This window comes from Dermacentor silvarum, chromosome 2, assembly GCF_013339745.2.
Source record: "Dermacentor silvarum isolate Dsil-2018 chromosome 2, BIME_Dsil_1.4, whole genome shotgun sequence".
In the NCBI taxonomy this organism is placed as follows: domain Eukaryota; kingdom Metazoa; phylum Arthropoda; class Arachnida; order Ixodida; family Ixodidae; genus Dermacentor; species Dermacentor silvarum.
The window spans coordinates 4,298,067-4,323,309 of record NC_051155.1 but is presented as its reverse complement, the minus strand read 5'-3'; the positions used below and the strand labels follow the sequence as shown (position 1 = coordinate 4,323,309).

Sequence of the window (25,243 nt, the reverse complement as noted above, 5' to 3'; positions counted from 1 at the left end):
ATCCCGACTGGTTGTTCGTCTGCACTGGGGTCGTAGTGTTGTGGTGTATATCGTAGTGTAGGTTGGCTGTATTGCCGAGTTCGGGGGCTGGTCTGCGATGCGTGCATTGGTTGGTTCCATGGCATCGCAGCTGATGGTTCGGTTGAGAAGAAACTGCTGCTGGCGGCAGGGGATGGCTCGGGAGCAGACGACAGCGAGAGGGTGAGGGGCACCCGAACCGGAAGGCGCGCGGAGCCGGCGGGGCTCTGTTCGCCGTTCATCGCCGTGAACGCCGACCCCGCCGCTAGGCTTATCGCCGAAACGGCCGCTATGCTTGCCTTTCGGTGCCTGTCAGTGCCGAGCTGGAGGTCAAACTCTGTTGAAAATTCGACTCTGAAAAACCTGTTGCCTCGGCGCAGCTGGAAGCTAGCAATGCTACTCCTGTGTACTTCCCTTTTCTTCTTCCGTCGTATTTTGCGCTGTTTGAACAGAATGTAAAAGTCCAGAAAGACCGAAGTCGCCTCAAACCAAAGGATGCCATTGTATTTCTTACCTAAATCAATGTAAGTAATGCTTTCAGCGCGGTGCGAGCGCGTTCGGGACTTGCTGATTCTTCAAAGGCGAATTGGTAAAACGATCGTCACGCGGCTGAAATATGGCACTGCGTCCATCCATGATTGCACGCATGTTCTCAAGCGGCCGCCTAGCAGCAGCGTATAGACCTTTCCTGGGGTACGTCACAGCGCACTGGCGACGTCACAGCGTGACGTCACGGGCGCACGTGTGGTGACCCTGGTTTGCAAAAAACAGCCGCCGCCGGCATTCTGCGTGGTGCATTGGCGTAGTAGTCGCTGTAAGTGGGCGCCACGTGTACGCATGCTTTCATTTCTTTTATTTCTTTTTTTAGGGGCGAAGCTCCTTATGGCGGCACCCGTTCCGTCCCCGTCGTACTAGTAGTAGTAGTGTGTAACCAGTCTGAGCAAAATGAGAAAAAAATTCTGAAGTTGTGTCCGTAGCGCGGAATCGAACCAGGGACCCCTCGCTTCCGAGCGCGCGGCGTTAGCCCACTACGCCACGAAGCGGACATGGACAAACGCACCACGATGGCTATAAATACCCAACATTAACGAAAGGCCGCGTTTCTAGTGCGTTTCTAACGCGTTTGTGCTAGCGCGTTACGGCCCGTGTAAGAAGCTGGTGTAAGACACTGTGGCCTCTCCACCTTACCTTCAACGCGTTTCGAACGTGCTGCCCAAAGCGGTGGCAAGTCAAGTTCAAGTCGAGGAGCGTTTATGAATACGGGGGGTATACTCTCTCAGCAGTCATGTGATGGCGTCGGCAAACGCGGTGCACATTCCGGCATGTGTAAATGGCTGCGTAAGACGCTGTGGCCGCTCCCCCTTACTAGAGAGTACTGCACGTTTCTAACGCGTTTGTGCTAGCGTCCCCTTAAGCGGGAGATCCGATGATTCCCTCCGGAGCTTCGCCCACTCATCATCATTCACCTCGTGGATCTGCTGTCATTTTTTATTTTTAAGTGAACGTCCACAATTCTCTTACCAGCCAGATCAGCAATATTGTGTGTCGGAGACCATCGGCGTGTGGTAAACTGCGTGATGAAACTGTGGCTATGCTCGGCCTTTTTTACTTGCCAACGTCGACCACGTAGTGGTGGGCTGTGATGGATTGTGCGATGAAGAATATCGGCTTTTCCATGGAAGTGTGCCACATCTGTCGTGGTAAAGTGTGCAGCGACAACAGCGACGATATCGGCTTATCTTTGCGTAGGAAAACGCATTGTGTGTGTTGCGTGCGTGTGTGTGTTGCGTGCGTGTGTGTGTGTGTGTGTGTGTGTGTGTGTGTGTGTGTGTGTGTGTGTGTGTGTGTGTGTGTGTGTGTGTGTGTGTGTGTGTGTGTGTGTGTGTGTGTGTGTGTGTGTGTGTGTGTGTGTGTGTGTGTGTGTGTGTGTGTGTGTGTGTGTGTGTGTGTGTGTGTGTGTGTGTGCGTGCGTGCGTGCGTGCGTGCGTGCGTGCGTGCGTGGTGAATACTACGCAACTAGCAATAGATCTCGCTTACGAGACTGTGGACGCGTGTTGCGCGTAATAAAACCAGTCGTAGTGATCAGGCGCCGAGAGAACTTCAGGACCCGTAATTATTGAACAAGTGAGAATGAATGAGCCGCGATGATTAGTGAACGCATGTACTTTGGGGCCATCCGCGCTGTGTGCAGAAAAAAAATGAAAAAATCGATTGAGACGGATAACTACAAATGAGCTCCTGCAATGTTTTGACCACTACCGAAGCTGCGCGTATCCATTCAACAACGGGGAATGCCCAAACTGAACTTTCTTTTTTTTCGTTATTGGTGTATTCACCTTTATGGCACGGTCTTTATGCCGTGATGATGCACATAAACATGAAAAAAAATCACAGCATATCCATGGGGTGAATGATGATGAGTGGGCGAAGCTCCGGAGGGAATCATCGGATCTCCCGCTTAAGGGGACGCTGGCACAAACGCGTTAGAAACGTGCAGTACTCTCTAGTAAGGGGGAGCGGCCACAGCGTCTTACGCAGCCATTTACACATGCCGGAACGTGCACCGCGTTTGCCGACGCCATCACATGACTGCTGAGAGAGTATACCCCCCGTATTCATAAACGCTCCTCGACTTGAACTTGACTTGCCACCGCTTTGGGCAGCGCGTTCGAAACGCGTTGAAGGTAAGGCGGAGAGGCCACAGCGTCATACACCAGCTTCTTACACGGGCCGTAACGCGCTAGCACAAACGCGTTAGAAACGCGCTAGAAACGCGGCCTTTCGTTAATGTTGGGTATTTATTGCCATCGTGGTGCGTGTGTCCATGTCCGCTTCGTGGCTTAGTGGGCTAACGCCGCGCGCTCGGAAGCGAGGAGTCCTTGGTTCGATTCCGCGCTACGGACACAACTTCGGAATTTTTTTTCTCAGACTTCTCGGACTGGTTACACACTACTACTACGACGATGGGGACGAACGGGTGCCGCTATAAGGAGCTTCGCCCCTAAAAGTTGGGTATTGTAAAGTTGAGAGCACCAAAGGAGGCAGCAGACACACAGAAGTTACCGCGCAACGGATACCTACGTAAGCTTTTACTTTGTACACTCACATGACCGAGACTAATAATTAAAGTTAAATTATGGTGTTTAACATCCCTAGTAAGAGAAGGAAAGAGAAAGGCAGAAGGCAGCGAGGTTAAACAGAATAACGCTCGGTTGGCTACCCTACACCGGGGGTATGGGAAAGGGGAACACAAAGATGACAGGGAGAGAGAGGAGGGAAGGAAAGAAGGGAAATTAGCGGTTAGTTCGCTGACGCGGGTATTATTGCACTAATAGTCACAGACATTGACACAAGCCCGTCGTCCACAAGAAGCACAAAAGTGCCTTCACCGCTTTATGGCCCGACGAGCGATGGGGGTGGTGTTCCAGCAGCACCTGCTCGGAAAGCGTCCGATTGTCCAGTTTTTTTTAGCGCGTTAGCAAGTTCTTGTCTTTCTGGGGCATATCATGGACAGTGGCACAGCAGGTGGTCGATAGTTTCGTCGGTGCCGCCGACCTCGCATGCTGCACTGTCGGTCACTCCAATTAATGTAGAGTATGCCTTTGTGAAGGCAACTCCTAACCAAAGGCGACGGAGAAGCCAAGCTTCACGTCGAGGAAGCCTGAATGGAGGTCGGAGTTGCAGTGAGGGGTTTAATCGATGCAATCGTGTAAGTCAAGTTTGGCGAGTTCCACTCGGTCAGTGAGGGACTGCGTGCCAGGTGTCGAAGCTGCCTTGCGGCGTCTGTCCTCGAAACCATAATTGGAACGCTGTGCTTTTTTGGTGGGATGTGCGAGCAGCGTTATCTGCGGAAACATTGCCACTGATTCCACAATGACCAGGTACCCATTGAAAGACCACCTCGTGGCCTTTTTGTTGGACGTGATGGTGAAGTTTCACGGTTTCGTATGTCAGCTGTTCATGACATCCGCGTCGGAGAACTGACTGCGTGACCTGTAATGCCAGTTTTGAGTCAAGAAACACAGCCCGTTTTCTAGGTCTTTCAGAATCAATGAATTCTAGTGCACGACCCAGAGCCGTTAGTTCTGCCGCCATTGAGGTCGTGACATGCGATGTCTTGAACTGCAGTGTTATTCCTCGCGTTGGTATAACCACTGCACCACCAGAACTGGACAACGTAGTCGATCCATCGGTATAGATGTGTACGTTTTTGCTGCACTTTTCATGCAAGAGGAGTAAGCGCAGTTGTTTTAGAGCAGGGGCCGGTAGATCTGACTTCTTCTGTAGTCCTGGAATCGTTATATGTACTTTTGGACGGCTCAAACACCACGGAGGAAACACTGGCTTGGTCGCAGGTGCGTACCCTGAAGTAAACGATGCACGATGTTCACTGACAGTGGCGCTAAATGTCGAGCGGGGCCTTTCAGCAGTGAGGCTCGCCAGGTGGCGGGAAGGGGTCCTATATCTGAGATGCGTACGCATTGTCCCAACGGTAATGTGCGTCGTGATTGGGTAATCCTGGGCAATGGCAATGGTTTCAGCCGTTGACGCACTGCGTGGCATGCCAAGACATATCTTAAGGGCTTGGACTTGAATTCTCTGAATCGTACGCAAGTTATTCTTGCACGTGTTGGATATTTCAGGCAGGCTGTACCGCAGAAATCCAACGAACAATACCATGTACAGCTGTAGCATACTGTGTATGGATACTCCCAAACTATTTCCTGCAAGGAACCTGAACAGGTGACAGATAGCAGTCAGCCGCTTTTTCACGTAATTCACGTGCGGAGTCCAAGACAGGTCTCTGTCAATTACGACTCCCAAGAACCTGTGACTTCTGATGTATGGTATACGTTGTCCGTTAATTGATATGCCGTAAGCAGACAGTGGCTTCCTGGTGAATGCCACCATTGCGCACTTTCCACAAGAAATTTCAAGTCCTTGTCGACGAAAATGTCATTGTGGCTGCCTTCTGAAGCCGAGCGCGAAGCTGAAGTCGTGTTACACCTGATGCCCAAATGCAGATGTCGTCCGCATAGATGGAAAGTCGTACGGTGCTTGGTAGGTTGTCAACTAATCCAATGAGGGTATCTTACCATGCTCCTAAAGCAGGGTAACAAGTTTTTTTCTGCATTTCTCCCTCATCTGAATTCAGGCGCCGCTACTTGCTACGGCTCCACCACGGATCAAGAAATAATCTTCCTCCGTGGGCTCCACTGAGGCGCCGTGTAGATGTAGACGAAGTTCATCTTGTATATCGTTTAAAGCTACAGTGTAAATGGAGCGCAAATAAGTGCATTCACGACAATGCAATACAAATTTGTGTTCGAAGACCAGTCATTTAGCGAAGTATCACTTTGTCACCGCGAAAATGTGCATAATCTGTGATAAAATGTTCGTTTTCGAGGAGTAATACATTTTTGGGGATGTTTGATCTACGGAAGAGGCGCACTTTCACAAAATCACCACACGCTGACTTACGGGAACCATGCAATCGGCAATAACGCTATATACGTTGTTGTACTGGTAAAACGGGAACGATTATACTTCCAAAGCATAGTTCGTAAATGCTGCCACTTCAAAAAATAGTTATATGCAGGACTTACGATCGCGGCAGCTGACATACAAGCAGCGCTCTTATGCAGACAGAACAGGTCGCATGAACGTTTTTTGCCAAATAACGCCCCCTTCGGAGGCGCGGCAGTGTCGTCACGCTGTTTACAAACAGGGAGAGGTCTATTCTGCACCATGTAGGAACGAGAAGCTTTCTTTCTCCATTTACTCCATCATGCGCTGCGCCACGACCGGTCGTGGCTGCGCTTCGGCTATAGTGAACTATACTACGGTTGAGTAGGACGAGCGGCTGAGGCGGCGCATGCTTTGCAGTGAGGCGCCCGACGTGGAAAAAATACTGTAGAGACGCTGCGATAGAAGTGGATTGGGCCGCATCAAGGTTGCGCCGTTGGAAACTGCCGGCGATACTGCTTGGCAGGGTAATTCGTACTACTTCGCGCGCCGGTATTTGCGTTCAGACCGCTCAAATGGTGTTCATAATTGCATATGACATGTATTTATGCCTTAAGAATAAAATCATTTCATTCTCTTCTTTATTTTATGTTTTTTTAATGCCGCTCGGTGATCTTTTTTTTGGTCTCGGGCCGGGCTCGGGCCTAAAATAAAGGGGTGGCGGGCTGGGCCGGGCGGGTAACGTAGATTATTGGGCCGGGGTCTCGCCAGAAATCTTTTGGTCGGGCTCGGGCCGGCATCCCAACGTAAAAACGGGCTGGAAAATCGACCCGTGCAGTGCTCTACTTCGTAGCGCGAAAGGCTGTGGAGAGGTGGAAGCGAGGAAGGAGGGGGGGGGGGGGGGGGGCGCCGTTGTGCTCCAGAACCAACTGCGCATTTAGCGACCTGGCGCAAAGCGATCTGGCTATTCAATCTCGCGCGCGAAAGGAGGAAAGAGGGAAGGCAATGCGGGAGGGAGGGGGTGCGGCTACTACTCTGCAAGCGCGCAGTTGTACTTTGCGCTTCTGCGAGCGGTCGCGCGCACCGTATCTTGAAAGCGAACACAGCTCCTACCTTTGTGTGCGCTGTGCTTTCGCCGCTCAGTTTCCGTTAAAGCGATAGACTGCACGAACCTTTGCTCGCTGCTGCTACCGCACTTGCTCACTCGAGCGTTTTGACAGCGGTTCTCTGCGGTCATCGAGTGTGATCTATTTATGTTTGCTTGTGCTCGCTGACGCCATGCTTGTTAATTCAGTTATAAGCGAATGTGTCCAAGTTTATACAGCCGATAAAACTACTATCCTTACTGTACCTATAGCTCTCTTCTAATTTGCTATTGCAATTGTTGCTTCGCCTTTCGGGTGAAACTGCGCCTTTTTGTTTCAGACAGCCGTTGTCTGCAAGCTGCTTGCACTGATTCCAGCAATAATCTCTTGACAGCTCCGAGAGTCCGCGGACAGTCCGCGACTTCCGGTCCGCGGAACACGAACTCAGTTCTCGCAGCTCTCAGACTTTCGGGCGGAGCTTCTGTTAACCCGCCGTGGTTGCTCAGTGGCTATGGTGTTGGGCTGCTGAGCACGAGGTCGCGGGATCGAATCCCGGCCACGGCGGCCGCATTTCGATGGGGGCGAAATGCGAAAACACCCGTGTACTTAGATTTAGGTGCACGTTAAAGAACCCCAGGTGGTCCAAATTTCCGGAGTCCTCCACTACGGCGTGCCTCATAATCAGAACTGGTTTTGGCACGTAAAACCCCATAATTTAATTTTTTTTTGAGCTTCTGTTCTAACGAAATCGAACGTGACACAGCAGACCCAAGCAGTGATAATCTAAGAGGCCCACTGGTGTATAGTCGGCATCACCCTTGTTTATAGCGCAGAAACAGCGGCTTCCGGGGCTCTCCGGTGCCAGCCTCTAACGCTAGCTGCTAGGTCCGACGTCTAACGGTAGGTGCTTGGCACGTTTGGGCCCAGCACTTACCGTCTCTGGCTGACTCCGGAGAGCCCCTGAAGCCGCGGTTCCCGCGCTCTAGACAAGAGCGACTCCGACTGCATATTCTAGAACTTCAGTGAGCGACGTATCTACTGAGCCAACGTGTCTGATTCGCAAATCAAATTTCGACGATCGCCGACATTGCTCGCGACTATCGCTGTGCTTCTTGTGGGCACAGGTTCGCCGAATAAAAAGTTAGTTTCTTCATTCACAGCTTTTCTACTGTGTTCTTCATTGTCCCTACCAAGCGATAATATCCTGTTTGTTGCACAATGACTTAGAAATTTTCATTTACATTACTTTTTACATGTATGAAATGCATTTGTATTACTTGTGAAATTTAATAGCGAGTTTGTCCTTTTAAGATTTAGAATGAAACGTGCGTCAAAATCACTCCATATATTGCAGAATGTGAGACTCTGTTTGGAAATTATTTTTGTAATTTTTTTATTGCTCTTGTTGCGAACTGAGGGCGGCCGATCGGGTGCCTGCAGCCTTCACCTCTCTCTCTCTTCAACAGGCAAGACATGAAATTAGGTGAAATTGAATTAAATTGAATCTAAATAGAAATCGGGGAATAAAGAAATTACTGGCGGTTTCTCAACAGGACTTCGAACAACATGCACTTAGTAGCGTAGGATGGTTTCTCTTCGTTTATTATGCGCGGTGCATGATAGCTTGCACAGTGTATTTAGAGAGATGGGGCCGTGGTAGGTGTCATCCTCAGAGAAATTTTGAAGCGTGTGTGTGTGTATTAGGAGCTACAGGAAAGCTTATGGGCCGCTGTTTTTTGGCTGTTAGGAGTCATGAAATCCTTACAAAGTTTCCCCTTCGCCCTGAGAAAAAGACAGGCGCTAGCTATACTGTATTTTCATAGAATGAGCGGCATCTTATGGGTGACGTGGACCGAAAGCTTTAAGTATGTAGGCTATTTACGCCCCTTTCATAAAATTACTTCCAGAGCTTTACAAATGTACATTACAAACCGCGCAGGAGGTTTGCCTAATGGCCAAAATGGAGGTATTTTATTAATGACCAAAACGGTATTTCGGCAACCGCAAGCTCACTGGGCCTTTTTCCGCATCAGAGGAGGCGCAAACCTCAACGGCCTGTATGGTACAGGGACCTGGTAGCGCAGAGCTTAACCAGGCAAAAACATAGCTAAAATTTATTGCGGTAACCAACAATTGCGGTAACCAACAACTTTGCTGCTTGTGCATATTTTCAGCAGCTACACGATTACGCAGCCACCGAGAATTTACACCAGCCGCAAAGTAAAATACACTTGGTTACTGTAATATTAGCTGTGCTACTGTAAACAAGCTGTTTGTGTTCCTGTTTTAACTTTTTTCCAGTGTACGTATTGCATCGCTCCCATTTAGCCGTTTGCTATAGGTGATTATTATGTTTGCATACACTTCAGTCGAATAACTTTTCCTGAATAAATGATTAATGCGATGACGATGGTCATGACAACGGCGTTGATGCGATGCTGCTGTTGTGAAAGGGACAGTCGGTCGCAGTGTTTCCTTGTTTTTGATGTGTACATGGCTGTTTGAATATGCGTATTACTGGGCCCGCTGGGTTGACCACACATCTGGCCACCCCAGAAGCACGTGCTGTGCACGAGACACAGTTTGGGAACGGTGTCGTAATGGGGTGCGATTTGCAGGACGTCCCTGGCGCTGTGGCTGCTCATGAACGTGCTGCTGTGCGCCGTGCCCAGGTATGGCGCCTACGCCATGCAGCTCACCGGCGCCATGATGTTACTCAGTGGGGCCCTCTACTCATCGCTGCTGCCGGCACGGCCGCTGGTCATCCCCTTCGAAGGCGGTCTGCTCCGCTTCACTTTCGGCTGGTGCTTTTGGGCGGTGCTCGGAGCAGGCAAGTCTCTACCGCAGCGCTTTCTTCTTTGTCATCCATGTCGCCTTGAGGCTTTCTTGTACGCCACGAATGCCTAGCACCGTTTTCTTGATGCAACAATGAAAGCGTTAAACACAAAAGCGTGACTCGGCGACGAGCAACCAGAATTGCTTAAATCGTTAGTGCTTTGGCGCACCGATTTGAATCACAAGACATGATTAAGAAAAACATCAAAACAGTGTGCCAAAAGGCCAATAGCCGAGTTACGGAATGGCAACTCCGGAGTTGGAATGATTCCGGAATCAATACACATTTTAAGACAACCTGAGTGGAATGGGGACGGCACCAGTGTGGTAAATGGATGTGGAATGGAATGGGGGCACGGGATTCCCAAGTGCAGCTGGAATGGATTGGGCATGTTGTCCCGGAGCGTTAAGTGTTGGTTTTAAGCGAGACTACACAACCAGTGAGTTTGCTATTTAGAATAAAATAGAATGGGACAATTTACTACATTTCACAATTTATACAATGTGGCTCCTTCAGTACTTACGTATAGTTTACGGCCTCTGCCGCGGTAATTATAAATAGCACAGTAGTCTAAACACTTCTGAGGGCCCAAACACATTTCTTCCTTAGAATGTTTAGGTGCATTTAGATACAGTAACATTTAACTAGAGTTACCTACTTAGCGCTTAGTTTAAGAGCTAACTCTTGGTGGAAGTTGCTGTATTTAAAATAATATTTTAGTTAAGAAGTTAGGTAAGCTAACGGCTTAGTTTTAGTGAACTTATCATTTAGCTAAGGACTGAAGTTGCGAAGAGTTGAGCAAGAACATGCTTGACCTACGACAAAGGCCAAAAACAGACAGGTCGCAAATGTTCGCACAGTGCGCGAGTCCACTGTCGCTCGCCATGCTTCTTCGCAAACTGTCGCGTATCCAGGGCGTGCTATACCAGCTGGCCAAAGAGGTGAGCTGGAAAATGGTGCCCGTTGTTGTGCCAGTAAATGTGAAACAGGCAGCATACTTTCGCGATTCCGTCGGCTCTAAGCTCACTCAGTGTGGCTATAGCAATCTGCATGAAGACCTTCATTTCACTTGCCCATTTATTCCTCAAATAATTGCGCTCGCTCATGGCAGAGCACGGTTATCTCGTGCTTGTATTTACTCTAATAAATAATAATTAGCGAGATTACGGGCAACAACGCCTTGAAGATGCCACAAGTCATGTTGACTCGCATGTTAAAAAATAGTACCTCACGGTAATTGTTTCGTCGTAGAGATTTCAAAAATATATTTTTTATCGCTAGGTACGCAAGCGCAAGTAGTAATCAAATATAGAGAAAGCCTTACATTTCCCGAAATTGAAGGAATGGAGTGGACCGGCTGGGCCACTCCAGGAGTGACAATGGTCCAACTCTCACCATTCGGAGAGGTTAAAAGGAGAGGAATTACAGGGACCTCCACTCTACGGAATTGAGTGGGAATGGAATCTAGGGCTTCACTCCACAAGTCTTCTCCATAGTGCATGCCTAGTGAAGCCATTGTAGCATAACTAACACTAACAACATTCACGCAAAACCGCCAGATCCTCACCCATTCCGAAATTGAAAGGGCCGTTCTAGATTTTTCGCTTTATAAACCAGAGCGCGTATATACACTATATAGACTATACACTATATACAGGAGCAGGCTGGCAACTGCCACCGAAAGGGGCGCAACGCCTTCCTACTCTTTAGGAAGGAGGGGATGGAAAATAAGTTAAATATTAGGAGAAGGGAAGTAATGAAGAAAGAAACAGCAAGGTGATCGTCCTGAGACATATCATCTTTCCGTGATTCGTGAAACTAACAATACTATTTAAGAGCTGACTGCACTCGATTAAACGTTTTCTGATAAAGGTTGCAGTTTTACAGTCAGGAACATAAACCTTACTTGTATGATCAAGGCGGCGTGATATGAACGCCAGTGGAGCTAAAAAAAGTGAAGTTTTTGTTGGTAGGTTTTATGGAACAGAGTAAGATCTCGCGGCGGTTAATAGGCACCCCGAGGTTAAAAGAGGATTGATGTGCGTTACACATGCGATACGGTAGTAGTTGCAATGATGAACGAATCGAATCTAACAGAGCGATCTTGTGCAGCTGCTTCAAGCTGCTTGACTACGCGCCCATACGGACGTAGCATATTTCAAACATGGCCAAATATTCCTAGTGAGTTCTTGTAATGCTGCAGGGACCAAGTTTCTTCGGATGTAGTGAGGACTGCGATTGGCTTTCACGGTTACTGAATATACATGTAACTTCCATGTTAAATCAGAAGTGAAGTGGATCCCTAGATACTTATACGATGAATACTGAATTCTTTCAATATTCGAAGAACGCGTTCAATATTGTTCCATATTACTGCTATAGCAATTATATGGACACTCCAGGTGAATCTTCGCCGTTACCGCGATGTTCCATTTGAAGTCCAAGTGCTAATGATGATGATGATGGCATTTCCTTTGAAACTGGGTGGTGACAAATAATGACCTACCCTGTTTAATTTAATTAGGTATATAATACATGTTTTTATCTAGCATTTTTGTATACATCTCCTTGATCTTTCTTTTTGCCTTCAAAATCAACTTGTACCGCTATCTATGACTGTAAGACTCCGGTCGTATCAATGTATTATTAGAGTTTTTTTCCACCAATACTCTAAATATCTCTTGCTTATCTCGACTGCCGACCCGTTGACGCTTCCGTCCACTTTAAACCCAAGCGCCTCTGGAAGGTGTACGTTACATACGGCTCTCACTGGGTGAATTTCTTCGCATTCCATTAGGATGTACTGAGTGGTCTCCGGATTTTTGCTGCAGCATACACATGCCTCATCTTGTTCGGAATATTTGCTCCGGCATTTTTTTGTTCTTAGGCAACCTGCTCGAGCCTCAAATAGCAAAGCACTACCCTTTGTGTTATCGTACGGATGTTCCCATCGAATTTCTTTTGTCTCATTCATTTCATCGCCATTGACGTCATACGGAACCTCACGGCGACGGCGACGCCGACGGCAGAAATCTGCTTGGGAGTGTCCATATAATTGCTAACGCAATAAAAGGCCAAAGCTTGCACTAGGCCGCGCAAAGCTCAAGACACAGCGAAGCTGGCCGATTGATTGCGTCTGTTGGTTGTACCTAGGTTGAACTAGGCTATGCTGAGGTTTAAACTTGGTTGTAGCTAAGCCTATACTCGTGTACGTCATATGTGCTAGTATTGGAAAGGCTGCGGTAGTACTGGAAAGACGCGCGGCGTTAGCGCGACGGTTCGGGGGAGCAGGACGTCATACCAGCTGAGGCGGCGGCGATAGCGCGGCGGTGGCGTGATGGCGCGGCGCACCTTTCATGAATATCATGACAAATATCATGTCATGATAGTCATGTCATGACCTATCATTTATGTTCGTCATACACTTTTGTCATAGTATGCCAGTTTTGGTAACTACAAAGTTTACGATACGACCATGAGAGCACCAAGACGTTGGCGGCTACATAGATAAAAACTGTCAAAGTGGCAAATGTTCGCCAAGAAATGCTTCGCACTTAAAATCGGCAGCATGTTACACCCCTGTAACACAGGAAGGCGAAAGCCTGCTGCGCTCTTGATAATACAATCTGAGGGTCAGACTCCTTGTACGTTGCATCTTCTCAGCAGTGGAAAGCAGCACTCGCGGTCGAGCGCCTTGTTTTCTCCACTTCGCACGCCGCATCTCATTTCTCGCTTGGCGAGCATCTTCGGCCGTAGCGCATGGGGTGGAAGTACAGCGCCATTTGCGCCACGCTGCGCCAATCCGCTTTTCCTGCGCCACCCTGCTCCAAAACACAGCGTCGGAACTGCTGCCCAAGCGGTTCGTCCTTGTCCCACATGCCCGAGAATTCTGACGTCTTCGCGGCACCACCGTGTACCCCATAGAGACAATGTATAAGAACGTCTCAAATTTCGGACGCAGGAACTCTTTGCCGGACTTTTTCTGACGGGACCGCAGGTCCGAAACGGCAATACTCAAAGCCACCACTGCCGCCATTTTGATTATCTCGCCGCATCAAACCGGTGCTCTCGCACGCAGATCCGCTGGCAGCCGTAGCCACGACCGAGAAGATTAAAAGCCACGAGGAGCATGACAAGATCAAAAGGCACGCCATCGTCATTTTCAACCGCGAGATAAGGGATTTAATGGCAACTCGTTTTTCTGAGTTCTAAGTAGGATGTCCCAGAAAAAGACCCCACTCCAACAATCTAAAAACACATGTTCAATTGTCTCTGGTTTTTTGCGTAACAAACAGTGAGTACCCCACGGAACAAATAAACCCCTATCTTCAAATCGTGTTTAACGGGTAAGGTTCCCGTGTGCAGCTTAAAAAAAGGTTTTAACCCTTGGCGCGACGAGTACTCTTTTAACGTGTTTCAAAACATCCATTCCTGGGTCTGCACAGTATAATTGACGCTACAATGGCACAGGAAATAACACATCAACGAGGTCTTTGTACAGTTTCTTACGGATACCTTGGTCAAATATTGCAAACAAAAGCGCACTGATAAGAAACGGAACTTTACCCAGCCTTAGTGAATCATAATTCTGAGAAACGTGCCATCGACATCTCGCAGAAAAACAAGTTGACTGACGAGCTGTCTCACATACAGATGCACTAAACCAAGCCCACCATCACGCACTCTTTTAAAGAAGATCTTTACGGCTCTTTTTTCCCATACAAAGCTTAAAATAAAGACCGCGAAAACTCTGTGCATTTCTTGCACATTTAACCTGCTGCAATGCAAAATGCAAAACTTGCTTGCTTACAAGAAGTATGTTGCAAGTCGTGGCCCGTGTGAAAATCTACTGATCACAGCTTTCCAGTTTTGTGCATTTACACGTAACGCCTCTGTTTGTTTCTTCCTGTAAGGCTCGTTGTCACATTAGTACTTCAGGGGCACCTGTAAGTATTTTGGCGGTGTTTCTTGCCATTTGATGCTCATAAACACCCTGGGTGTGATTCCCCGTGCCAAAACCCAAGACACTTGTCTCAGTTTACTGCACTACCACTTCCTTGACAAGAGATTTTTACAGCATTGACAGTATACGTTACACTTTCACGATCAACACAGAAAACTGTAATGTCATCAGCGTAAGCAAGAAGGCTGACCTCGGCTTTATATAAATTAAATCCTCATATCGCGTTGTTCCTAATTACGCATAGACAAAATGGTTCAATATATAAAGAAAAAATTGGCCGCATATCTGCTTCATCATCATCATCAGCCTATATTTATGTCCACTGCAGGACGAAGGCTTCTGCCTGTGATCTCTAATTACCCCTGTATTGCGCCAGCTGATTCCAACTTTAGCCTGCAAATTTCCTAACTTCATCATCCCACCTGGTTTTCTGCCGTCCTCGACTGCGCTTCCCTTCTCTTGGTATCCATTCTGCAACTCTAATGGTCCACCGGTTATCCATCCTACGCATTGCATGGCCTCCCCACCTCCATTCCTTCCGCTTCAAGTATGTCAAGTAGAATATCGGCAACCCCGTTTGCTGTCTGATCCACACCGCTCTCTTCCTGTCTCTTAACGTTAGGCCTAATATTTTTCGTTCCATCGCTCTTTGTGCGGTCCTTAACTTGTTCTCGAGCTTCTTTGTTAACCTCCAAATTTCTGCCCCATATGTTTGCACCGGTAGAATACAATGATTGTACACCTTTCTTTTCAACGACAGTGGTATGCTCCCAGTCAGGATTTGGCAATGCCTGCCGTATGCACTCCAATCCAATTTTATTCTTCTGTAAATTTCATTCTCATGATCAGAGCCCTCTGCAAGTAATTGACCTAGGTTAACGTACTCCTTTACAGACTCTAGAGGCTAACTGGCGATGCTGAATTCTTGCTGCCTTGCCAAGCTATTGAACATTATGTTTGTCTTCTGCATATTAATCTTCAGCCCCACTCTTACACTTTCTCGGTTAAGGTCCTCAATCATTTACAGTAATTCGTCCACCTTGTTGCTGAATAGGACAATGTCATCTGCAAAACGAAGGTTGCTGTAATATTCGCCGTTGATCCTCACTCCTAAGCCTACCGAATCTGAGAGCTTGAATACGTCTAAACATGCAGTGAATTGCACAGGAGAGGTTGTGTCTCCTTCCCTTTTCCTCCTTGTCTCCTTGCCCTTTCTTGATAGGTAACTTTCTACTTTTCTTGTGGAGAACCAAGTTTGCTGTGCAATCCTTGTAGACACGTGCCAAGATATTCACGTATGCCTCCTGTACTCCGTGATTACGCAATGCCTCTATGACTCCTGGTATCTCTACTGAATCAAATGCTTTTTCGTAATCTATGAAAGCCATATACAGAGGTTGATTGCACTCCGCGGATTTCTATATTACCGTGTAGCGGCAGCAGCATCGGTGTCGCATGAGAATTATGAGACGCTCGCGTCTACACGAGGCACGAGTGGCTGGCATGCACTGGCATGGGCTAGCGTTCCGAAAGAGATTAAAAAAGTCACAGCATATCCACGGTGAATATCCACGGTGTGAATCACAGCATATCCACATCACAGCATATCCACGGTGTGAATGATGATGAGTGGGCGAAGCTCCGGAGGGAATCATCGGTAAACCGTGAATCTTCCGTGTAATTCGCCCAGTCGATCATCATGTAAAGACGTGAGAAACACTGTGTGTATATATACACACAGCGCCCTTCATTATAATTGCACCATCACTCGCTTAAGGGGACGCTAGCACAAACGCGTTAGAAACGTGGCGTACTCTCTAGTAAGGGGAGAGGCCACAGCGTCTTACGCAGCTGTTTAGAGATGCCGGAACGTGCACCGCGTTTGCCGACGCCATCACATGACTGCTGAGAGAGTATAACCCCCGTATTCATAAACGCTCCTCGACTTGAACTTGACTTGCCACCGCCTTCAACGCGTTTCGAACGCGCTGCCCAAGGCGGTGGCAAGTCAAGTTCAAGTCGAGGAGCGTTTATGAATACGGGGATAAGGCGGAGAGGCCACAGCGTCTTACACCAGCTTCTTACACGGGCCGTAACGCGCTAGCACAAACGCGTTAGAAACGCGCGGCCTTTCGTTAATGTTGGGTATTTATTGTCATCGTGGTGCGTGTGTCCATGTGCGCTTCGTGGCGTAGTGGACTAGCGCCGCGCGTTCGGCAGCGATGGGTCCCTGGTTCGATTCCGCGCTACGGACACAACTTTCGAATTTTTTTAAAGACGATAGTCTTTCTTGGGGAACTTAAACGCTGAAAATTTGGTCTGTCTGTCTGTCGGTCTGTCTGTCTGTTTGTCTGTCTGTCACCAGATTCAGCCACCCGGCCAAAGTTGGACCACGTGCTTACCGCCCACACTACTTAAACTGGTACGGCTGTTCATACTTGTGAACGTTATCAATCACAAAGTAAATATTACGCATATCTGAGGCGCAACATCACTAGGTAAGTATTAGGAGGTGTGTTCCTTTAATAGAAAATACATAGATACGTAACTCTAAAGACCCTAGCTTCTTAAGCTGCGCTGAAAATGCCATGCTATGCGCGCCGACGAACGACCGTTCCCCGACTGCGCGCCGACGAGCGCCCTCTGCCATGGATGAAGGAAACCCTCTGCACAAGCTCATGTTTCCCGATGTATTGCCAGATGGCGTCCATGTCTCCCGCAGCGCCTCCTCAATTTTATCAATGCCAGCCAGATGCGGCCGATTCAACATAAAGGAAGCACTGTCTGAGGCAGGGCAAAACATAAATGGCCGCTTGATGAAATAATGCGGTAAAATGAAATCTGTTCAAAGAAACCTTCATGCCAGGACGGAAATGGTACGAGAACAGCATCACGGGTGGCCGCGGATCAGACCAGCACTCAAGTAGTACGGCCGGCAGAAGACTATCGTCTTTAGACGACATTTGCAGCGAAGCACGCAGATACGCGGCAAATTTTTTTCTCATAAAAAAAGTTGTCGCAGTTTCACCTGAAAGGCGAAGCATCAATTGCGATAGCAAATTTGTAGAGAGCTATACGGAGTAATGATATTAGCTTTATCAGCTGTATAAACTTGGACGTGCAGCATCACCGGCAACACGCAGAACTGTTGTCGACACCGTCGGCGTTTTGCCCGCGTTCGCTCAAAATGCGTGCGGCGTTGGTGACTGTTGCCGGAGCCTCTGATATAAATAGGCACTTGGTGCCGCAGCTAAACGTCGCCTCCCTTCCCTCCCCCTCCCCCCCTCCCCCAGGGCCTCTCGCGCGTCGGAAGAAGGCGCGTTTGCTCAACATATATGGTGATTGTAAAGGAGGAAAGAGACGCCTACTTCTGCAGCCCTTAAGCGAACATGGCGCAGAACGCGCGTTTGTTCTCCGCCGTGCGTTCACTCCCCGTGAAAGCGCGCGCCCCTCGCGCCCTTTCACTCGCACATACAGCGTTCGGCGCGCGGCGATGATAAGTGGTTCTTGAGGGAAAGGGAAAGGTTGGCGCTATCTTCTGCAGCCATTGAGGGAGCACGGCTCAGCGCCAACGGGGAGGGGTAAGTGGGAGCGAAAGAAGGGATAGAGTGGAGTCGCCATGGCTGGGCGAAGCAAAACCGGCAGGCATAGGCGGCACGTATCAGGCCGAGATGGAAGGCCTTGGTGTGCTGCAGAGTCTGCAGGGGTGTTGTGCCAGGCCGGTCAGGCCCGGGGTGGGGTGGGAGGCCGTGAGGCCTTCCCGCTTGTAGAAATGTCCTTAGAGGCGTGCGGAGAGCCCTGACGAGTCAAGGAACTCCACGACGCCTCGAAGTGCAGAAAGGTGGTGTCGGCCGGGGAAGAGGAGATCTTCCTCCTTGCCAGAGGGGAGGCCCAGGCGGCGGAACTCCTGCAGGAGTGGGCCCCGCTGCTGGAGGTACGCCGGGCAGGCCAGCAGGAGATGTTCGATCGTCTCCGGCTCCCCGCAGGAGCTGCAGGCCGGGGACGTCGCTCGTCCCAGTCGGTAGCTGCGTGCTGCCGTCCAGCTGCAGCCGAAAGCGACGATTTCATCTCCATTGACGTCATACGGAACCTCACGGCGACGGTGACGCCGACGGCAGAAATCTGCTTTTGAGTGTCCATATAATTGCTATCGCAATAAAACTAGACGTGGCTACCTACTACGACGACGACGACTACTACTACGACGACGACTACTACATACTACAGAGGAGGGACAGACCCACACCCTAAGGAGCTTCGCCCCTAAAATGCTACGCTAAGAGATTGGGTGTCGATTTTTCCTCTCCTGCGAAAGCCCTGAGACCATACGGGTCTACGTGTTCGCTCGTCGCCACAGTTTGGTGAGCCGGACGTGATACTGCCATACGCTCCTGTGGTAGAGACGACCATGGACCAGACCAACGCTACGACAGCTCAAGGCCAGAACCCTTCCGACGAACGCGGGGAGCCCTCCTGTCCGGCCATCGCCGTCCGCCTACCACATTACTCGGACCAGCATCCTTCGGCGTGGTTTCTTCAGGCTGAATCGCAGTTTCAAGTCACTGGTATTCGCTCTCAAGCTTCAAAGTTTCATTATGTCGTTGCAGCGCTCTCGCCCACCGCCATTGGCGAAGTGGCAGATTTGTTGAACGCCCAATTGTCTACCGCCGCCTCTGACGATCGCAAGGCAGCCATGCTACAGCGCACAGCAGCTTCACAGCGTTCTCGCATCCAGCCGCTTCTGTCCGCTGAAGAACTCGGCGACCGATGCCCTAGTCAACTTCTTCGCCCAATGAGGCAGCTGCTCCTCATCGTGCAGATGGTCCTGGCGACAGCCTCTACCATGGATCTTACCGGACTTGCTGCTTTGGCCGACAAAGTCATGGAAGTAGCCACCCCAACCATCGCTGCCACGACATCGTCTCCGGGTGACAACACAACCGCCCTTCAAACCCCTCCCTGCCCTTCAGCAGCGCAATCTTCGCTCGACTCCTTGTGTGAGCGCCTGAACGCATCATTTGTGCAGCAGAACATCGCCGCGCGTCATCTCGTCGCCCACGCAGCTGTAGTTCCAGAAAATTAAGACGCGTGGACACCCTTAATGAAACAACACCTACAACGCCTGAAGTTTACTACTACCACCGCCGTTTTGGAAACGACGCTCGTCACTGTCGGCATTCCTGCGCATGGCAGGGAAACAGGCCTGCCGACCTCTAACGGCGATGAGTGGTTCGGCCCAACACACAAGTCGCCTTTTCTACGTGACGGACAGAGCTACGGGACAACGGTTCTTAGTCGATGCGGGAGCTGACGTCTGCATTAGCACCGCTCACCACTCCGACCGAAACGCGACACCTGTGTCATGTTTGCAAGCCGTCAACGGCACCAGGATTCCAGTTTTCTCATCACGCTCCGTCATGTTAAACCTTTGCCTTCGACGAGCGCTCCGCTGGATTTTCATGGTTGCAGACGTCTGTCGTGCAGTCATTAGAGCGGACTTTTTGCACAACTACGGACTCAATTTCGACGTTCAACGACGTTGTCTCATCGACTCCGTGACCTAGCTATCCGTTCCCGGCGTCCCATCATCAGGCGCATCGCCGATCGCGCCTGTTTCTGCCATGTTGGACGAACCTTTCGCCGCGCTCCTACTCGAGTTTCCCACCTTGACGTGCCTGCCTGACTGGATGCAACCGGTGCAACATGACGTGTACCATCACATCGTCACCTCCGGCCCACCAGTCTTTTTCCGACCCCAGCGCTTGTCCCCGGAGAAACTCAAGATCGCTCGCGCAGAGTTCTAACATATGCTGCAACTTGGCATCATCCGCCCTTGCTCCAGCAATTGGGCATCTCCACTTCACATGATGCCTATGCGGTGATTCAACACATAGGCACCGTGTCCAGTAATTGGGCATCACCACAGACTGGCGCCCATGCGGTGATTACCGGGCACTAAACAACGTTACAGTTCCTGATCGCTACCCTCTCCCGAACATTCAGGACTTCACGGTAGCGTTGCACGGTGCGACGATCTTTTCTAAGATAGATCTCGTTCGCGCATATCAACTACCAGTTGCTGAAGAAGACATTCCCAAGACTGCCATCACCACATCCTTCGGTCTTTTTGAATTTCTCCGCACGCCTTTCGGCTTGCGGAACGTGGGCAAATCCTTTCAGCGTATCATCGATTCCGTCACCCAAGGCCTGCCTTTCGTTTTTGCATACATTGACGACCTTCTCATCGCAAGTTCCTCCGCAGAAGAACATCTTCAGCACTTGCGGTTGTTGTTTTCATGCCTTGCCAGTAAAGGAATTGTCATCAACGCCGCCAAGAGCGAATACGGTCAGCGAACTCGAGTTCCTTGGTCATATCGTCGATGCTCACGGCATTCCACCACTGCCGTCCCAGATTCGCGTCATCGGTGACCTTCCCCGACCGACCACACTTACCAAACTTCGCCAATTCCTCGGATTCGTCAATTTATACCGCCGATTTATGCCCGTTTGCGCACGGCCTATGGCTCCGCTAGACGCTCTGCTGGTAAACAGACGTAAACGAGTGCCTCAGTGGAATGAAGAGGCCACCGACGCTTTCACAAGAGTCAAGTCTGCCCTCGCTGGCGCAACGCTGCTTAGACACCCAAAGCCAGACCACTGTCATCATGTCCGACGCTTCAAACATAGCCGTTGGTGCCGTTCTGCCGCAATTAGTCGACAATGGGTAGCATCCAGTCGCCTTTTTCTCCAAAAAACTGAAGCTTGCGCAGTCCCGCTACAGCGTGTTCGATCGTAAATTACTCGCAGTTTATCTGGCTATCCGACATTTTCGCCATTTCCTAGAAGGCCGTGCATTTACTGTCTTGACAGACCACAAGCCCTTTGTGCACGCAATAAACCATTCGGCGTCCTGTTATTCGCCCCGCGAGAGTCGACACCTTTCCTACATCTCCGAGTTTACAACGACGTTCAGACGCATCAAGGGCACCGATAACGTTCCAGCCGACGTTCTGAGTCGCGTCAATGCCGTTTCCACGTTGACGTCAGAGCCTTTCATCATCGATGTCGACGTACTCGTCAGTCAACAGCGTGACGAGACCGAACTTCGTAGACTCCAAAATTCGTCAACGTCCCTGAAATTGGAGGACGTCGTTCTGACTCCAGCTGGTACGTCCGTCGTCTGCGACACTTCTACCGACACGCCTAGACCGTACATTCCGGCATCCCTTCGCAAACGTCTATTCGAAACCGTGCACAACCTGTCGCATCCTAGCATACGCGGGACACAGAAGCTTCTTTCCAGTCGTTTCGTTTGGCCTCGGCTAAACGCGCAAGTTCGCGATTGGGTTCGCTGCTGTTTGTCGTGTGAACGCTCTAAGATCCATCGTCATCTCATTCCGCCTGCCAAGTTTTTTCTTCCACCGGATGCTCGTTTTGACACTGTACACCTGGACCCTCTCGCACCTTCGAAATGTGACATACTGACATGCATCCGCCGCTATACACGGTGTCCAGAAGCTGCACCTATATCTGACATCTCAGCGCCCACTGTTGCAGCAGATTTCGTGTCTACATGGATTTCAAGGTTCGGCTGCCCATTCACAATAGTCACCGATCGCGGTCGGCAGTTTGACTCAGCACTCTTCAACAAGCTACTCAAACTACTCGGAACGACACGTTTTCGCACGACTGCTTACCACCCGCAGTCCAATGGACTTGTTGAGCGTATTCACAGGCATCTCAAGACCTCCCTTATGGCGCATGAATCGCCGGAGAAGTGGGTTCTACATTTGCCTCTCGTCTTATTTGGCATCAGAGCCGCACTCAAGAGCAACCTAGGTTGCTCTTGTGCTGAGCTAGTCTACGGCACTTACCTACGCCTTCCATGCTATTTCTTTGTCGCCACGAGCAAAACATCTATGCCATCACCTGGCGACTACGTTGCCGAACTGCAAGCTTTCTTCAGCCAGATACGCCTCGCGCCTACACGTTCGCAAGAAGCAAGATCTGCGTACGTTTCTCCCGCACTCACCTTTGCTACCCACGTTTTCGTGCGTAACTGTGCCGTGCGGAAGCCTTTGCAGCCACACTACTCCGGGCCATACTGTGTTCTCGAGAGTCGTCAGACGAATTTTGTCGTGAACGTGAACTGCCGATCAGAGACAATTGCCCTGGAACGTTTCAAACCCGCCTACATTGGAGCACCCGCACGATCGGCCTCACCAATGTGCGACGCAACCCTGCTGCATCCTTCGACGCCACCTCCGTACGTGACACCCAACACCAACGCCAAGACAGGGCCGCGTCACGTGTACTTTTCATCGTTCGTCGAACTTTCCTCCTCTCTGGGGGGGGGGGGGGGGGCAGCTCTCTGTAGCGGCATCGGCGTAGCATGAGGATTATCAGGCGCTCGCGTGTACACGAGGCACGAGCGGCTGGCATGCAGCACGGGCTGCGGTGCATGCCAGCCCGTGCGGTGCCAGCCCATGCCAGCCCGTGCTTGCTACGCTGCGCTCCGCAACACCCCAAATAAAAAAAAAAATACTGCTCCAGTCAGGTAGACTGCTCCCTCCCTGATAGTGAGATTATATTTGGATGATCAAAATAGTGATGCGTTTATTTAGGAATAACAGCGTTTCTCTCTCGCACTCGCTTGTCCTCGCGCCTGCGAAAGAGAAACGATGGTTTTCCTAAATAAACGCATCACTGTTTTGATGATCCGAATATAATCTCACTATCAGGGAAGGAGCAGTCTACCCTGACTGGAGCAGTATTTTTTTTATTTGGGGTGTGTACAAACGCGAGCACTATGCGCTTGTTTACACCATCACAGTTCACCGAGATCAAAAGCCGTCATGCCACACCACCACTACTGCAAGGATTTCCGCCACTAAAACAAACGCGACAATAATAAAGCGCGGCCGGCGTGGCCCAGACACCGCCTGACATTTAACGCGCCCTAAACGATGCACTCCCTACGCACGTAGGAGCTGCGCTCGGCAAGGTCGCTGCGCCCGGTCCCGGAGGCAACACTACATTTGCTAGTAGGTACAGCGTTTGACCGCTGGCGCCACGCTGCGCCGCTCGCACGTACCGCGTTTCTAGGTGGTTCCGTTCACCGAGGGCGCTCGACCTCCGGCGTATTTACAATTGCTAGTAGGTACAGCGTTTGACCGCTGGCGCCACGCTGCGCCGCTCGCGCGTACCATGTTTGTAGCCGCCGCCGTTGGAACGGAGGAGGCGTTGACGGAGAAAACGCTGGGCTGGTGGTGACTAGCCTGCTGTTGGGATCGGTGGTATTATAAACGCATCACTGTTTTGATGATCCAAATATAATCTCACTATCAGGGAGGGAGCAGTCTACCTGACTGGAGCAGTATTTTTTTATTTGGGGTGTTGCTACGCTGCGCTCCGCAACACCCCAACGACCGCCGCTTCGCGTCAGCGCCCGGCACCACGGCTGCCGCCGTGGCGCCGGGGTTCAAGCGACCGCGCTGGCAAACAGTGAGAGTAAAAAAAGGGAAAAGCGTGATATTAAAAAAAATGTAGCCAGAGCGGGTTTCCAACCCGCGTACACAAGATCCCGAAGCGAGCGCCGTAACCACTCAGCCATACGGCCACGCTTCCATGGGTCGCATTCGTGCAAACCATATCATTGCGTTCGAGCGCCCTCGGTGAACGGAACCACCTAGAAACGCAGGTACGTGCGAGCGGCGCAGCGTGGCGCCAGCGGTCAAACGCTGTACCTACTAGCAAATGTAGTGTTGCGTCCCGGAGAGAGCCACGCTCAGTAACTAGCAGCCGCCGCGCGGCCGTGCCTCAAAAGTCCCTAAGCGATTATGTCCCTAGGCACCTAAAACGATTACCACGATTACCATGACAACACGTCTTAAGCGGAAGTCACGTGACCCGCAGTGCCACGCCTCCGCTGTACCTACTAGCAATTGTAAAGTCGCCTAGAGTCGCGCATGGGCTAGCGTTCCGAAAGAGATTAAAAATGCTACGCTAAGAGATCGGGTGTAGGTTTTCTCTTCCGCGAGAGCCCGGAGACTTTACCGGTCTACGTGGTCGCTCGTCGCCACAAGCTGATTGATGTCATAGATATGATCCATCGTAGAATATCCCTTCTCGAAGCCAGCGTGGTCTCTTGGTTGGCTGAAGTCAAGTGTTGCCCTGATTCTATTGGAAATTATCTTGGTGAATATTTTATACAATGCTGAAAGCAATCTGCTTTCTACTTGCATATCTGCTTGCTTCGCTGCAAATGACGTCGAAAGACGATAGTTTTCTGCCGCCCCTGATACATAACACCCTCTCTTCTCCTCCCTCCCACCCCTCACGCTCTTTCCCTCCCCTGTCACTCCTCTCATGATGGATGCAATGAGGGTTTTGCTGAATTCAATTCAAATTTTCCGCGTTCGCCCTGCTCTCGTGCCATCTGTTGGGACCTTTTCTTATTGTTGTCTTAAAGCCGGCTACAGAGCCGTGGCTTCAGTCGGCTTGTTTTTAACGCGTAGCGTCTCTTCGATACCATTTCTAACGCGTTAATTTTTCATTTACTAACGTAAAAACCAGTCCAATGTGTATTCCTAATTAAATGAACGCTGGGGATCACGGTTATGTACATTTATTTTGCCTGAAATAGGCCTGAGCTTTCCTTTGCCCTGTAAGATGTAGACGTGTATGACCACGTGCCACCAGTGCTAGTAGCTTGGTTGGTTTTGGCCGGGCGGTTGAATCGGTTTTGGCCGGGTGGTTATTCGAGTGACAGACAAGCAGACAGACAGACAAAGTTTTTCGCGTTTAGGTAGCCCAAGAAAAACTATCGTCTTTAAAAAAAGCGGTGATAACGGGCACTCTTGTCCGACTGGTATG

General features: G+C 50.1%; 1 protein-coding gene across 1 annotated transcript in view; it reads left to right on the top strand.

Annotated features, from left to right (window-relative positions):
* The window catches only part of LOC119441292 (dual oxidase maturation factor 2), a 509,715-nt gene that overhangs the window by 333,504 nt on the left and 150,968 nt on the right, over positions 1–25,243 (top strand). Inside the window, exon 6 of the mRNA XM_037705914.2 lies at positions 9,188–9,399. Coding sequence (XP_037561842.1) covers positions 9,188–9,399 — 212 coding nt within the window. The remainder of the gene's footprint in view (positions 1–9,187; positions 9,400–25,243) is intronic.